The sequence below is a fragment of the Bufo bufo genome, chromosome 2 (assembly GCF_905171765.1).
Source record: "Bufo bufo chromosome 2, aBufBuf1.1, whole genome shotgun sequence".
Taxonomy (NCBI): domain Eukaryota; kingdom Metazoa; phylum Chordata; class Amphibia; order Anura; family Bufonidae; genus Bufo; species Bufo bufo.
The window spans coordinates 706,374,791-706,392,020 of NC_053390.1; the positions used below are offsets into that span (position 1 = coordinate 706,374,791).

At 43.6% G+C, this 17,230-nt stretch overlaps 1 protein-coding gene and 1 long non-coding RNA gene across 2 annotated transcripts in view; one reads left to right on the plus strand and one right to left on the minus strand.

The window, feature by feature from the left end:
• LOC120990160 overlaps positions 1-17,230 on the minus strand; it is a 954,651-nt gene that overhangs the window by 385,114 nt on the left and 552,307 nt on the right. The gene's annotated exons all lie outside the window — the stretch shown is intronic.
• C2H4orf47 (chromosome 2 C4orf47 homolog) overlaps positions 1-17,230 on the plus strand; it is a 43,257-nt gene that overhangs the window by 8,804 nt on the left and 17,223 nt on the right. Inside the window, exons 2-6 of the mRNA XM_040418753.1 lie at positions 2,897-3,026; positions 3,610-3,829; positions 10,958-11,095; positions 11,175-11,250; positions 15,640-15,819. Of these exons, the coding sequence (XP_040274687.1) occupies positions 2,930-3,026; positions 3,610-3,829; positions 10,958-11,095; positions 11,175-11,250; positions 15,640-15,819 (711 nt within the window). The 5' untranslated portion in view covers positions 2,897-2,929. The remainder of the gene's footprint in view (positions 1-2,896; positions 3,027-3,609; positions 3,830-10,957; positions 11,096-11,174; positions 11,251-15,639; positions 15,820-17,230) is intronic.

Genomic DNA, 17,230 nt, shown 5'->3' on the forward strand with positions numbered 1-17,230 from the left:
CAGGAGGGTCACCACAAAGTTACTATGTAGTCTATGACAGACGGCTCTAGTGTTCAGAAATTCCTTAGATGCCATTAAACCCTTCTCATGGGGAATTGAGCTGTACAGAGCTTCGACATCAATACTTGCAAGGGAACACGATGCATCGATATTTATCAACTCAATTTTGCGCAGAAAATCCATCGTGTCCCTTGTGTATGATGGAAGAGACGATACAAAGCCTTTCAGGACATCATCTATATAAATCCCACTGTTCTGTATTATGGAGCCCACTCCTGATGCAATAGGGCGGCCCCTCAGAGGGGACACGCCTTTGTGGACTTTGGGCAGTCCATAAAAGGTAGCTATCTGTGGTTTGTTAGGTAACAAGAAGCGGAATTCTGCATCACTAATGACTTTTTTGGTTAGTCCATCTGTCAGTATCGATGTGAGCTCTCCCAAATAGATTTCTGTAGGATCGAACGGTAACACGCGATAGCAGTCTCTATCATTTAGTAGCTGTTTGCACATATGGTTGTATTGGAGGTGTCCTAGAATCACCAAGTTCCCACCCTTATCTGCCGGCTTAATCACTATAGAAGTATCCCTCTCAAGATTACGGAGGGCCTCGGTCTCACTGCCAGATAGATTATGATAGTACGACTTCAATGGAGGTAGTCTTTTTATCTCCTTCGTGACCATCTACACGAAGATTTCAATGTGGTCGTAGTTCATGGGCGGGGGTGCTTTTTTACTCTTGGGTCGAAGGTCCGTAAAAGGACCCTGACCCGGTATGCGAGATCCTTCTTCCTGTAATTCACATAAAATCCTGAAATCGATATACTCGCTCTCCTGCAAGCCCAGCTGTTCACAAGTACTATGGTTATTATTTCTCATAAATTTCTGCCACTTCAACTTACGGGAAAATAGATGGAGGTCCTTCGTCCAAGTGAACAGGTCAAACCTAGTGGTGGGAACAAAAGAGAGCCCCTTTTTAAGTAGGGCTTCCTCCGCTACACTCAGTGTCCTAGAAGAAAGATTAATAATCTGTAGTTGGTCCCTAGTTTCAGATTCATTATTAATTAGGTGCGGGCTCGAAGCTGATAGGGCCTCCCTTTGGCTAAAAAATCCCCCTGTGTGGGAGGTAGCAAGGGGTTGGACACTGAAGATACAGAAGAGGAGGGTAGAGAAGATGAGGGATAATCGCTGCCTCTTCCTCTCTGGTTTTGTACTCTCGGCCATCTCTTTTTATAATAGCCTCTACCTCCTCCCCTCTGGCCCCGTCTATTATTACTCCTTCCTCGGACCACCTACATCTCAGAGTCCGAGAATTCCTGTTCTGAGGATGAGATATCGGTGTCCAAGGGGGCTTGAGGCCTATCAAACTGGTAGGCCCTATTCTCCCTAAATTCTCTCAAATCCTTATTGAACTGCCTATGTTTCCTTTCCTTAATCTGCCCCTGAAATCTCTCGACGGCGGTTTGCAGAGAGGACTCCCTTCTACTGAACTCGGGGTCGGTTTTAAAGGAGATGGCCAGTTCAATAAGGTTTTTGAGTTTTTCAGAGGATTTTTCAAACTACACCTTTTCCTCAGACAGTATGTTCATGAGTCTCAGAGAGCTATTGGTCAGCTCCTGCTCCCATTTGGACAAAAGTCCCGGTGAACGTATCCGCTCAGCGGGTGTGATCCCTATACGGAGGCCACGGGGGACGATTTTATGTTCTAGGTAGCTCTCTAAGCACTTTGTTTCCCACCAGGATTTTATGTTATTTTTATACTCCTCGTATAAGTCTGTGAAGGTGAGCTTGCAGGAGAGCGAGTTCGACAGGCCCGGCAATTCCTTATCAGAAAAAATGTCATTAGCTTCTTTAATAAGGTCCTTGGTAAATAATGTACCCGACAGAAAGCTGGCCATGAGAACAAAATTTAAACACTGGAAAATGCGTAAATGGTGGTTTTATACAGAATATATGTCACAGAGGTCAACCACCTAAAATATAACTTTTAATAGAAAAATATTAAAAATTACCATAAATCCCTCACGTGGGGACAAATAGAACAAGACAGACAAACAAACAAACAAGCACAATTAGGCTAAATCAGGACAGGAGGGAAGATGGTATAGCAAAGAGAGGGCTATGACGTATATTCTGTATACAACCACCATTTACGCATTTTCCAGTGTTTAAATTTCGAGCTGCCTTCATCACCTGTTGTCAGTGGTGGATCCTGTGTTATCACTAGCTTTATAATAGAGGAAATACCTTGATTGTAAGCAAGGTCGTAGCTAAAGGCTCATGGGCCCTGGTGCAAGAGTTCAGTGCTTTGTGGCCAGGGGCAGGGCAAAAATTGAACCCCCCCCCATGCCAAATTCTTGACCTAACCCCTTCCCTCCAGCCAGAGGTGTAACTTGACCAGCATGCACTTTCTATAATACCAGTGTCTTCTTATGTGACACAAGGGTCTTTGGGCCCCTCAGGCTCCTGGGTCTGGTAGCGACCTCTGAACCCCTTATAGCTACACCCCTGATTGTAAGGCATTTTGAATACCCAAAATGGTATTCTGCAATGGATCCATTCAATTTAACAAGGCAAATGGAGTCTAAATGACTAGACTCTGGACTCTCTTTGACCTGCTTGCAGTTTCTGCCTTTTCTGCTGGACAGAATAGCGGGGTAGCATAGCCCCCAACAGAAAAGCCAAGGGAGGGCCAAACACAGTGTGAGCCCAGCCTAATTCTGCCTGTGATGATAATGAAATGACTGCTGAGAAGTGAACTGTATAGAATAGTGTTTGTCAGCCTATGGGAATAGCAGTATGAGCAGCAATATTTCACTTTATTATTAGAACAGATAGTGACATAGAAAATGACCTAAAAAAACTTTATTCAATAAATCATATTACCTTTCTCCCATAGGTTACAAGGCGTGTTATCTCTGCACTTCCAACAATGCCTACAGAAGGAAAATCAGATATGGATAGGATCGGTCTGTTCCGTGAAATGGGCTACATTAGTATAGGAGACAATTATGTCACTCCCGGTTCTAGTAAGTAAACTTTATCAGATTTTATATATATTATATTTGTAAAATAGGAACAATTTCAAATGATTGTGTAAATAACTCCATAAATTAAGCTAGGGTTGTATGAGATTGATTCTTTACAGATACAGAGCCACTCATGCAGCTCTGTCCCAAAAAGTGGAATCTGATTGAAGTTAGCCATATTTTTCTAACATTATAAACCCCTTTAATATATCTACATAAAACACCAAAGAAACTTATTTTCCAATGCTTTTTTTTCTGTAAAGGTTTCCACTCTTTTTTTCTGTAAAAACAAACAAACATATGACACCTTTCAAACATGATGTTGCTTGATGGTGTATTTTACTTATAATAGGACAGTATTTTCAACATCTAGAGATAACATTTCATATCTCCTCGCATGTCTTTATTAATCAATACTTACATTTCTGGGAAATAAATAAATCTCTGTGTTATGGTGTTTTGCTGTTACTCTGTTATTCCTCCTGAAAATGTAAGTATAAATTGAATGTCGGAACAGAACTTATTAATAAGAGAAATCCATGGTAGTTTATGAAGTTGTCTAACTATGACTATATTATTTTAGAACCATTTAATGAATCTGCAAGTAAGAATAGACAGATGCTTCCTGGTGGTGCCAAATCCATGGAAAACACATTAGGAGGTTACTTTGATACACAGTTCAAAAGAACTTTTGAAGGAGAAGCCTACTCAGATCCATTAAAACATAGGAGACAGTATCGTATGCAGCAGGCCAAGAAGAACTTAGGAAAAGCATTCCTCCCATCTAATGGGGAAAAAAAGCCGTAAGTAAAACCGCTCTGGAACTTGTATAGTCCTGTAGTGTAAAAGGTTGACTAATACAATGGCATAAAATAGCTGTGTAATGGTAGCGTCATACTACTAGCAGCGTATGAGCAGGGGTGCACCACAAAGAAGCTCCTGTTCTCTACACAGAAAGTGATTTACAGCTTTCAGGATCTATTTGTAATATATACACTGCTCAAAAAAATAAAGGGAACACTTAAACAACACAATGTAACTCCAAGTCAATCACACTTCTGTGAAATCAAACTGTCCACTTAGGAAGCAACACTGAGTGACAATCAATTTCACATGCTGTTGTGCAAATGGGATAGACAACAGGTGGGAATTATAGGCAATTAGCAAGACACCCCCAATAAAGGAGTGGTTCTGCAGGTGGTGACCACAGATCACTTCTCAGTTCCTATGCTTCCTGGCTGATGTTTTGGTCACTTTTAAATGCTGGCAGTGCTTTCACTCTAGTGGTAGCATGAGACAGAATCTACAACCCACACAAGTGGCTCAGGTAGTGCAGCTTATCCAGGATGGCACATCAATGCGAGCTGTGGCAAGAAGGTTTGCTGTGTCTGTCAGCGTAGTGTCCAGAGCATGGAGGCACTACCAGGAGACAGGCCAGTACATCAGGAGACATGGAGGAGGCCGTAGGAGGGCAACAACCCAGCAGCAGGACCGCTACCTCCGCCTTTGTGCAAGGAGGAACAGGAGGAGCACTGCCAGAGCCCTGCAAAATGACCTCCAGCAAACCACAAATGTGCATGTGTCTGCTCAAACGGTCAGAAACAGACTCCATGAGGGTGATATGAGGGCCCGACGTCCACAGGTGGGGGTTGTGCTTACAGCCTAACACCGTGCAGGACATTTGGCATTTTCCAGAGAACACCAATATTGGCAAATTCGCCACTGGCGCCCTGTGCTCTTCACAGATGAAAGCAGGTTCACACTAAGCACATGTGACAGAGTCTTGAGACGCCGTGGAGAACGTTCTGCTGCCTGCAACATCCTCCAGCATGACCGGTTTGGCATTGGGTCCGTAATGGTGTGGGGTGGCATTTCTTTGGAGGGACGCACAGCCTTCCATGTGCTCGCCAGAGGTAGCCTGACTGCCATTAGGTACCGAGATGAGATCCTCAGACCCCTTGTGAGACCATATGCTGGTGCGGTTGGCCCTGGGTTCCTCCTAATGCAAGACAATGCTAGACCTCATGTGGCTGGAGTGTGTCAGCAGTTCCTGCAAGACGAAGGCATTGATGCTATGGACTGGCCCGCCCGTTCCCCAGACCTGAATCCAATTGAGCACATCTGGGACATCATGTCTCGCTCTATCCACCAACGTCACGTTGCACTACAGACTGTCCAGGAGTTGGCAGATGCTTTAGTCCCGGTCTGGGAAGAGATCCCTCAGGAGACCGTCCGCCACCTCATCAGGAGCATGCACAGGCGTTGTAGGGAGGTCATACAGGCACGTGGAGGCCACACACACTACTGAGCCTCATTTTGACTTGTTTTAAGGACATTACATCAAAGTTGGATCAGCCTGTAGTGTGTTTTTCCACTTTGGTGACTCCAAATCCAGACCTCCATGGGTTGAAAAATTTGATTTCCATTTTTTTATTTTTGTGTGATTTTGTTGTCAGCACATTCAACTATGTAAAGAACAAAGTATTTCAGAAGAATATTTAATTAATTCAGATCTAGGATGTGTTATTTTTGTGTTCCCTTTATTTTTTTGAGCAGTGTATATACATATCACCAGGGGGGAGGATAACATGGACTTCTGTGTATGTTTTCAATCCCCCTTCTCCCATCAATCAGACATACTTGGAAAACTTTACAGACCGCGGATCAGACTGCTATGATAATTTATTTCAGCCTTGTCTCATCTCTGCAGAGTTTGATAAACAGACATGTTAGTTTCCTACTTTTCCATCATCCTCCCACCTTCTGCCACCACATCTTGCCATCCTGCCATCCCCAATATGTGCCCGCTATGCTCCCCAATACAATACTGCAGAAACAGTCCCTCTGAAAATATCAGTACCACACAGATAGTGCCCCTTCAATAATTATTGACACACAGTGCCCTACAAAATAACTAATAGTGTCGTAAACATAATGTCCTTCAAAACTAATTGTGGTAAGTTGGGGGTGCCCCCCACAGTAATAGTGCTCCCTAAAGTAACACCAATAGTAAAAATTCTCTGCCAGAGTGCACTTAGTGTTAACAGTGACCCCAAAAGTAATAATGCCCCCATAGTGCCCATACTAGTAATCATCTTCCCTATAGTCACCCAGTAGTAATAATTCTCCTTATAATGTGTGCCAGTAGAGAAATTCCCCCTAATGTGTGTCAGTACAAAAATACCCCCTTTAATGTGCGCCAACACAAAAAAATAACCTTTATAATGTGTGCCAGTACAAAAAATATTCCCTTATTGTAACAACGGTTGTGAATCGCCAGTGTTCGCCTACTTACCACCGCGGTCCCAGGCTCCATGCTCGGGCAAGTACTGCCCTCCCTGGCCACCTCTGTCTTTGCCCGCGTCCAGCTGCATTACAGGGCAGGTAGCAGCGGTGATCTGCTGCCGGTGTCTCTCCATGCACTGTCCAGTCCTGGACTCTGTGTTTGCAGATGCTGTACTTTCTGGAATCCGCTCCACAGTTTCCTTTCTACCCTGGACACACTATGCCTTCTAGCCTATTTCCTGTAGCACCTTGGGAACGGCCAGCGCTCATCACTTCCTGTGACGTAAGGGTTTTGCACATGTGACCCGTGTTACTAATCCCAGCCACCCTGCACCTGTTTTAGTGGTCCAGCCTGGTCCCAGGTGCCTAAACGTCAAAGGTCCTTGTGTCCTTCAAAGGTTGCTGTTATCTGTGCTTATGTTCCTGTATACCTGATCCATTCCTGTGTTTCTGGACTCTGCTACCTGTTTGATCTTTACCTGCTTTGCCTCGAATCTCCTGTTGCTGACCCGGATTGCCTGACCTGTACCTGTGCCGCCTGCCCTGATCCATTGCTTGTTTGACTTCGCCTCTGCCTCATCCTTCGGTCCTGCAATGTTGCTCCTAGTTACCACTCGGTCTGCTGACTATGACTGTACCTCTGTTACCTTGCACTAGTACCCCCTTGGACCAGCTGCCTTGTGTGCCAATCCTCCTCAAAAGGTAGTGACCTGGTGTTCCTCTTGGGAAAGTCTATCCCACCATCAAGGGTAATAGGAAGAATGAGCAGTTCACTTAAACGTCCTTAGAGGAGGTTGGTCACGTTGCACAGTGGGTTATACCCTCTGGTTTGTGACACTTATAATGTGCCCCTTATAATGTGTGCCAGTGCAAAAAATGTCCCCTTATAATGTTTGCAAGTGCAAAAAATGCCCCCTTCTGTGTGCCTGTACAAAAAATACCCCCACTCAGTGCCCCCAGTAGAGCCAATGTCCCCCATAGTGCTCCCTATAATGTGTGCTAGTACAAAAATATGCCCCCTTATGTGCCAGTACAAGTGTCGCCCGTATAAACAATGCCCCTGTAGTGCTCCCCTGTGGTGGTTCAACAGCTTGGTGCCAAATAAAGAATAATAAACCCTAATACTTACCTCCAAGCCACTGTCAGTGATGTGGTGCAGGCCTCTTCTGCCCTGTTTTCTGAGTTGTATGCTGCCTGGCTCAGGCGGCGCGATGATTATTATGTCATCGCACCGCATGTGCCGGTCTCTGATAGGCTTCAGGCCTAGTACCTGTAGCCTCTCAGAGGTAATGGCGGGGCAGGGAGGATGATGATACATAATTGAGGGGGTGCGTCCCTGTCTTAGGGGCCTGGTCGCAATAGTGACTATTGCAACCCCTATTATTGCATCATTGGCACTTACTAATGTATTGAGATTGTCCATATTGCCTTCTTTGCTGGCTTGATTAATTTTTCCATCACATTATACACAGCTCGTATCCAGTGGTTAAGTTCACCCTGCAGTCCAGCAGCAATGGCCGTGCTTGCACAGTATAGGAAAAAGGGCTGGCCTCTCTGGTGGTCGGGAACATGGAAGTGTGCATAGGCGCTTTTTCCTATACTGTGTAAGCACGGCCACTGCTGCTGGATTGCAGGGTGGTCATAACCCCTGGCTACTAGCAGTGTATAATGTGATGGTTTTTCCAGCTTCTGCAAGTGTAAAGAAAAAGACAAAGGTACCATTACATTCATGTATAGGTGTGCTACAGGACAATGTAAGCACTGTATATGGCCATATGGAGGTGACAGACTCCCTTTGTATGATGCCTTGTTTACATCGATTCTCACACCCTTCTTTACATCACCCATACTATACTCTCACACTTATGTCCTTACAATTCCCCCATATCTGATCTGCGTCACGCGCCTGCTCCGCCCACTTTATGAATGAAGCAGGCGGCGCAGGCGCGTGACGTAGTGAGCTACGCTACGAGCGCCCGCCCGCCCTCCTGACTGCCAAGAAGTTAGTAGTAAGTAGTACAGCGCTAGATTTAAGATGATTGGAATACTTTAACAATACCCACAAGTTAGATATGATTACCGTATACTACAGTGAGTGGGGCCCGGTCGAGTAGAATACAGTGACTGCACCGGGCCCCGCTGCCATTACAGAAACAGATGCCGGCCCCCATTCACTACACAGGGACACTTATGGGGGATCTGTGGATGACACATAATATAAGATGCTATATATAACACAGGTTTAATGAGACGCACAGGACTGAGGAAAAATTTGGACGAGGTGCTGCCAGTAAAAGAGGATCCGCCCTTCCTCTAACGTGAATAAATAATGTTAAAAAATATATACTGGGCACTCTCACTTATGTAGAATCATTTAATTAAAGACATGTAAGGTAAGGTAAAATCAATAGTTTTAAAGACACATATAAAATACAGTCAAGCAATATAAGAGCACATGGATACAATAAAATATATAAATATAGAATAAATGAGTGGTGGATAGGCTGGGGATGGTAAAAAATCAGTCCATACGAAAGTCAGAAAAATTAGAAGTATAGCCCCACTGGTGGCTTGAGCTAATATAATGGCTAGCTTCACAAAGTACTGTAAGGTTCACAGTCCTGATTCGCTGGAAAAGGGTAATGTAACTGTGATACAACAGAATTCACTTAGGTGAGTATATTTGCGGCGTCCCGCTAGTACTCACTGTGCAGTGCGGTTCCTTATACAGGTAAACTTGGAAACAAATTCTTGTAATCAGCTACTGATGTAGCAACTGAAGGATACTGTGTCTTTTCTCTGTGCCTTTGCGATCCTCTGGCTGCCGCTCCGTAATGGCAAGAAGCCGGTCAGCGCTGGGACTAAAGATGCTTTTCCCCTCGTCGGTATGTTATGCGACACACTCCTCGTGTGTTTGCGCTTGTAAGTCCCGACGTATCAGGGGTTTAGTAAGGCACGGGGTTCTCAAAGACTTTGAATTGCCGCACGGCTCTGAATAGTTCAAGCACGTACTCCTTGGGGTTGTTCCGGGGGGCTCCTCACACGAGGAGTGTGTCGCAAACACACGAGGAGTGTGTCGCATAACATACCGACGAGGGGAAAAGCATCTTTAGTCCCAGCGCTGACCGGCTTCTTGCCATTACGGAGCGGCAGCCAGAGGATCGCAAAGGCACAGAGAAAAGACAGAGTATCCTTCAGTTGCTACATCAGTAGCTGATTACAAGAATTTGTTTCCAAGTTTACCTGTATAAGGAACCGCACTGCACAGTGAGTATTAGCGGGACGCCGCAAATATACTCACCTAAGTGAATTCTGTTGTATCACAGTTACATTACCCTTTTCCAGCGAATCAGGACTGTGAACCTTACAGTACTTTGTGAAGCTAGCCATTATATTAGCTCAAGCCACCAGTGGGGCTATACTTCTAATTTTTCTGACTTTCGTATGGACTGATTTTTTACCATCCCCAGCCTATCCACCACTCATTTATTCTATATTTATATATTTTATTGTATCCATGTGCTCTTATATTGCTTGACTGTATTTTATATGTGTCTTTAAAACTATTGATTTTACCTTACCTTACATGTCTTTAATTAAATGATTCTACATAAGTGAGAGTGCCCAGTATATATTTTTTAACAAGATGCTATATATGTGTCATCCACAGATGCCCCCATAACAGTGCAATCCACAGATACCCCCACAATGATCCCCCATAACAGTGCCATCCACATATGCCCCCATAACAGTGCCATCCACAGATGCCCCCATAACAGTGCCATCCACAGATGCCCCCATAACAGTGCCATCCACAGATGCCCCCATAACAGTGCCATCCACAGATGCCCCCATAACAGTGCTATCCACAGATCCCCCATAACAGTGCCATCCACAGATGCCCCCATAACAGTTCCATCCACAGATGCCCCCATAACAGTGCTAGCCACAGATCCCCCATAATAGTGTCATTCACAGACCACCATTAGTTCAAAACCCACCAGAAGCACACCTTTTGGTTCAAAATATTTTTTTTCTTATTTTCCTCCTCAAAAACCTAGGTGCGTCTTATGGGGCAAAAAATACGGTAATTAATTATACCTTTTTGTGAATTGGGACATTCAAACTTCCTTTTTTTTATTTTTTATTCCAATTTAAATTTAGTAGGAGTCGGAGTCGGTTCATTTTTTGCCGACTCCGACTCCAGGTACCCAAAATTGCCTCCTACTTCGACTCCTCGACTCCGGCTCCACAGCCCTGAGGAGGAGGACAGAAAACGGCATCTATTCATGGCCACCACAGAGGGCGGCTTTTGGAGCAATATGTCGTGCTGCATGGTGGTACTTGGTTCTGCTGGGACAGTATTTTGCGCTATGGTATTGTTGACCCCGCCTACTGGTTTTGCCCCATCTTCTGTCAATTTCTACCTACCTACAAGTTGGGGGCCAGTTTTAGCTTTTTTCCCAGGGTCACTTTTAGTTCCCAGTCCACCCCTGGGCTTACATACCGCACATTGAGGATCACATCACTCTACACTAGTACCCCTGCTTTTCTCCCCAGTTCAGTAATAGTAAGATTGCTAAAATAGATACATGCCAGGTATAACTACTACTTATATTTCTGGTTTTTATTGTTGGATATTTTAGATCTGGAGCTGGCAGCTTTTATGGGACACTGAGTGGTCCAGTTCCAGCCCTCAGTGCAGAAGTGAAACCAAGAAAAGCTTATACTGCACCAGGCAAAAATCTCTACACAAACCCTCCTAAGCAAGGCACAGGATTTGGGTAATGTATTGCAGTCTTTTTTGACATCACTTGTCTCACAGTGTGCATGCTCATGACCGAATCGCTTTCTTCTTTACAGATACCCAAACCTCACCATTGGCAAAAGCTATACGTATTCCTCCGACAATTATGACATATCCAAAGAGCTCATGAGGGTAAAATCACGTAGGGCTAGCAGTTGTCCACTCTGTCAATTTTTTTTTGGTTTTTACTCTCTTCATTTGACTCTTTTCCTATCGGCAGAATACAGTGTCTTAACCAAAGGCTGTATTACCTGATATTTTGGCAGTGCGAGCACCGATGCATGATTACACAGGCCAATGCAAACTGAATGTGGGAGGAATGAGGAAGTTGTTCCTCCCTCCTTCAGTTCTATTGATTATTGGTAGCACATCCCTAATTACACAGGAAGATGTGCTACCAATAAATCTTTCATCCTAATAAAAAATGGCCATCAACCATCAAAGGCTGATCGTCTGCTTGATTATACAGGCCACCTATCAAGAACGAGCGTTCCTATGAATGCTTGTCACTGATAAGTGGCCTGAAAATTGTGCAGTCTATCTAAGGCTGGGTTCACATCTGCGTTGTAATCCGGTCACTGTATCTGGTGTACATGCCAGGTTTCAGCTGGACAAAAAATACTACACGCAACATTTTTTGTCCGGCTGAAAGCTGGCAATTATGTCAGAAACTGGCAGGATTACCAGCGGATACCATTACAGTGAATGGGGATCCAGAGGTGCACGGTGGTATCTGGTGGTAACCAGATATGGTGAACTCTGCTGGAACAAACTGCCAGAGCTTACAGCGCAGATGTGAACCCAGCCTAATAGGGCCCTTATGTTGATACTGGTTAGTAAAAAAGATTAACAAACGTGCATACAAAGGATGATCAGTGGGGGCAACTTTTAGCAGATAGCAATGATTTTTATCTTTTCCTTACATTTTTTATCAATCTATTTTTAAGAAAAAAAATGTCTTTTCATTTCAGCCGCAGATGATTATTAGATCATAGCAAATGTAATCACAAAGCACAATAAAAATCTAAAATATTGCAGTTTTCATATCGTCCACCAGATGTCAGAAAAGCAAAGCTTGCTGTTTTCAGTCTGATGGTTATCAGTAGGGATGAGCGAATTTCATATTTTTAAATTCGTTTTCGCTTCGTGTTGTGGTATTTACTGAATAGTGTTATGGATTCCGTTACCAAGGACCATAACGCAATTCCATGATGGAATGCATAACGGAATGCCTTTAGAGGCATTCCGTTTTTCATTCCGTCATAATAGAAGTCTATGGGCTGCATAAAAGATCCGTCCGGTTTCCGTTATGCAAGGGAGTCCTCTCCTGCATAACGGAAACAGGACGGATCCGTTATGCAGCCCATTGACTTCTATTATAACGGAATGAATAACGGAATGCCTCTAAAGGCATTCCGTTATGCATTCCATCATGGAATTTGCGTTATGGTCCTTGGTAACGGAATCCATAATGCCATTCAGTAAATACCATAACACGAAGCGAAAACGAATTTCAAAATATGAAATTCGCTTATCCCTAGTTATCAGCCTGGTTATTTCATTATCATTAGTAAGTGGAGGTTACATTGACAGAATGATGTTTTCTTACCTAATTTCCTCTCCCACCTTTTTTTCCTTCTTCTATGTTTCCCTTCTCACCCTTTATTCTTTGATGTTTTATGTAATTCTTTTTGAAACTTAAAATCTAATAAAAATAGGTTAGAATGTCAGTTTTTGTCACTGTACGCTCTGACAATACACAGTGTCACATATTCACCCACAAGAGGCGTCAAAAGACAACACAGGGTTTGCTTTACTGCTTTGCGCAGCTGTCACTTGCCAGACTGCAGAGGTAGTCTCACCTTTATAGTAAACTGTAATACATATATAATACATATGTCATTCTATTTGTATGTCCAACAGATAATCCCAGCAGACGTTCTTGCTTCCAATATGTTATATTCTTTATTTCATCTTTAAAAAAAATAACAAAATTACAGGACGCGTTTCGGCCCGTCGAAGCGCGTCCTGTAATTTTGTTATTTTTTGAAGATGAAATAAAGAATATAACATATTGGAAGCAAGAACGTCTGCTGGGATTATCTGTTGGACTTTGGTATGGGGATTGTCCCTTCCCGTGCAGCGTGAATAAGGATCGTGAGCTGTTGAATCTTTTTTCACTTCTATTTGTATGAGCATCCACTTCTAATGTAGGCCCCCGCCAGCATACATATTAGATGCATACATATTGGTTGAACCCACCAATTTCAGCAGGACCTGCCTGAACATCTAAACTTTACAGTGGTGTCTCGATTCTCTTCTGATGGCAGATGCTGGGGGGAAGAACTGTCAGGCATTTCAACAAGCCCGATCCTGTGTTCTCACATGAGAAGATAAGATGCCACCAGATATGTTAATCACTTATTCCCCTCTCCCTATTGAGAAAACATGCACACTTAACTGATGGTATGGAGGGAGGTCAGGTCCATAAATATTGGGACAGCGACACAATTCTAACATTTTTGACTCTATAAACCACCACAATGGATTTGAAATAAAATGAACAAGATGTGCTTTAACTGCAGTCGGCTTTAATTTGAGGGTATTTACATCCAAATCAGGTGAACGGTGTAGGAATTACAACAGTTTGCATATGTGCCTCCCACTTGTTAAGGAACCAAAAGTAATGGGACATAATAATAATCATAAATCAAACTTTCACTTTTTAATACTTGGTTGCAAGTCCTTTGCAGTCAATTACAGCCTGAAGTCTGGAATGCATAGACATCACCAGACGCTGGGTTTCATCCCTGGTGATGCTCTGTCAGGCCTCTACTGCAACTGTCTTCAGTCCATGCTTGTTCTTGGGGCATTTTCCCTTCAGTTTTGTCTTCAGCAAGTGAAATGCATGCTCAATCGGATTCAGGTCAGGTGATTGACTTGGCCATTGCATAACATTCCACTTCTTTCCCTTTTGGTTGCTTTTGCAGTATGCTTTGGGTCATTGTCCATCTGCACTGTGAAGCGCCGTCCAATGAGTTCTGAAGCATTTGGCAGAATATGAGCAGAAAATATTGCCCGAAACACTTCAGAATTCATCCTGCTGTTTTTGTCAGCAGTCACATCATCAATAAATACATGAGAACCAGTTCCATTGGCAGCCATACATGCCCACGCCATGACACTACCACCACCATGCTTCACTGATGAGGTGGTATGCTTAGGATCATGAGCAGTTCCTTTCCTTCTTCATACTCTTCTCTTCCCATCACTCTGGTACAAGTTGATCTTGGTCTCATCTGTTCATAGGATGTTGTTCCAGAACTGTGAAGGCTTTTTTAGATGTCGTTTGGCAAACTCTAATCTGGCCTTCCTGTTTTTTAGGCTCACCAATGGTTTACATCTTGTGGTGAACCCTCTGTATTCACTCTGGTGAAGTCTTCTCTTGATTGTTGACTTTGACACACATACACCTACCTCCTGGAGAGTGTTCTTGATCTGGCCAACTGTTGTGAAGGGTGTTTTCTTCACCAGGGAAAGAATTCTTTGGTCATCCACCACAGTTGTTTTCCGTGGTCTTCGGGGTCTTTTGGTGTTGCTGAGCTCACTGGTGCGTTCCTTCTTTTTAAGAATGTTCCAAACAGTTGTTTTGGCCACGCCTAATGTTTTTGTTATCACTCTGATGGGTTTGTTTTGTTTTTTCAGCCTAAGGATGGCTTGCTTCACTGATAGTGACAGCTCTTTGGATCTCATCTTGAGAGTTGACAGCAACAGAATCCAAATGCAAATAGCACACTTGAAATGAACTCTGGACCTTTTATCTGCTCATTGTAATTGGGATAATGAGGGAATAACACACACCTGGCCATGGAACAGCTGAGAAGCCAATTGTCCCATTACTTTTGGTTCCTTAACAAGTAGGAGGCACATATGCAAACTGTTGTAATTCCTACACTGTTCACCTGATTTGGATGTAAATACCCTTTAATTAAAGCTGACAGTCTGCAGTTAAAGCACATCTTGTTTGTTTCATTTCAATTCCATTGTGGTGGTGTATAGAGCCAAAAATGTTACAATTGTGTCGATGTCCCAATATTTATGGACCTGACTGTATATCCTGCACTCACACAAAAAAAACCCATCAAGAGACCTTGCTCTTTAGCCCTTGTTTGGTTGGAGCCCCTTTATGCAGTATTGGGAGCACATGTGCCTCCCAGCATCTCTTTACTTGCAGTATAGCAGTATGCATGCCACTAAAGGTGGCCATAGACGTGATATATTTATCTGCAGATCCAGCATAGTGAAGTAGCATCTCCTGTGAATCTTCTGAGTATGACCACCACGAACATCAAATTACCAGCAGATCTCACCATATGTACCTGGATCTGCAAATACATATAACATATCTATTGGCAGCTGGCTACTAAACACAGCCGTCTTATTAATGTATGTGTATGTGCGTCTAGTAATGTACCGCCATGTCATATACGCTGATTATACAATTTGCGTTTTCAATGATAGAAAGAAATGGACAGTCACAAATCAAAACTTAAAAGTGGCGCTTTTAGACTAAACCTTTATCCGAAGGAATATTTTGACATAAATCCCTACCGGTCGGACAGGTCTTTACCACCACTGAAGAGTAAGACTGAGAAAAAAGTTAATGTGAAGCCATTTAAACCAAGCTCACCTGCTAAGGCGGTAGGTAGAAATGTGTGACAGATCACCTTGCTATAGTATAAGCAAATAGTGTAAATTTTTTAAAAACTGCATAAAGCTGCATCGTTTGAAAGATACTTTTTTTAATGAAGACCTCCAGTAGGAACACTACTTTTCATCATAGCGCTCACATCCCTGCAGCCCATTATCATGTATGCTTTATATCAGATGCTATCTGAATTTGAGATTTCATCCTGATTTCTGTTTTAGCTAAGCAACATATCTAGCAGGCTCCCACATCAGAGGGTTAAAGGGAGTCTTTCACCTATACTAACCGTTTTTGAACACTAACACCATTCTCAGCATTATAGTACCCATATGTGAATGCTACTTACTGTTTAGCTGTCCATCGCTTATTTCCTTCAAAAAACACTTTAATCCAATATTTAAATTAGATCTGAAGGTGCCAAGGCCCCTCTTCGCTATTCATATGAAACCCCTCCGCTTTAAACACTCAGGCCAGCCCTAGGTTCTTCTTATTACCGCCTCCCTTCAGTGTGAAATGCCGCGCCTGCGCCATGCATCCGAATCGCTGTGCTTGCGCACAGCATTACCCATTATGGGCATCGGCTTCCGAGCTTTTATTGCACATGCGCTGGCCCCAACATCCCGATCTAGCCAGCGGAAGTAGCCGCCGGCTAGATCGGGATGTTGGGGCTGGTGCATGCGCAATAAACGCTCGGATGCCGATGCCCATAATGGGTAATGTGGTGTGCAGGCGCGGTGATTCGGATGAGCAGGTGCGGCATTTCACACTGAAGGGAGGAGGTAATAAGAAGAACCTAGGGCCGGCCTGAGTGTTTAAAGGGGAGGGGTTTTATATGAATAGCGAAAAGGGGGCTGGGCATCGGCCGCTTGAACGCCGCCCCTGGGCACCTTCAGACCTAATTTGAATATTGGATTAAAGTGTTTTTTGAAGGAAATAAGCGACGGACACCTAAACAGTAAGTAGCATTCACATATGGGTACTATAATGCTGAGAATTTTGTTAGTGTTCAAAAACGGTCAGTATAGGTGAAAGACTCCCTTTAAGGCTACTTTCACACTAGCGTTTACATTTTCCGGTATTGAGATCCGGCAGGGGATCTCAATACCGGAGAAAAATGCTTCCGTTTTGTCCCCATTCATTGTCAATGGAGACAAAACGGAACTGAACAGAACGGAATGCTCCAAAATGCATTCCATTCCGTTTGGTTGCGTTTCCATACCAGAGAGCAAACCGCAACAAGATGCGGTTTTCTTTCCATCATGGGATGTGGAGCAAAACGGATCCATTTTCTCAGTTACAATAGAAAACGGATCCTTTCCCCATTGACGTTCAATGGTATTCATTACGGATCCGTCTTGGCTATGTTAAAGATAATACAACCGGATCTGTTCATACCGGAAGCAG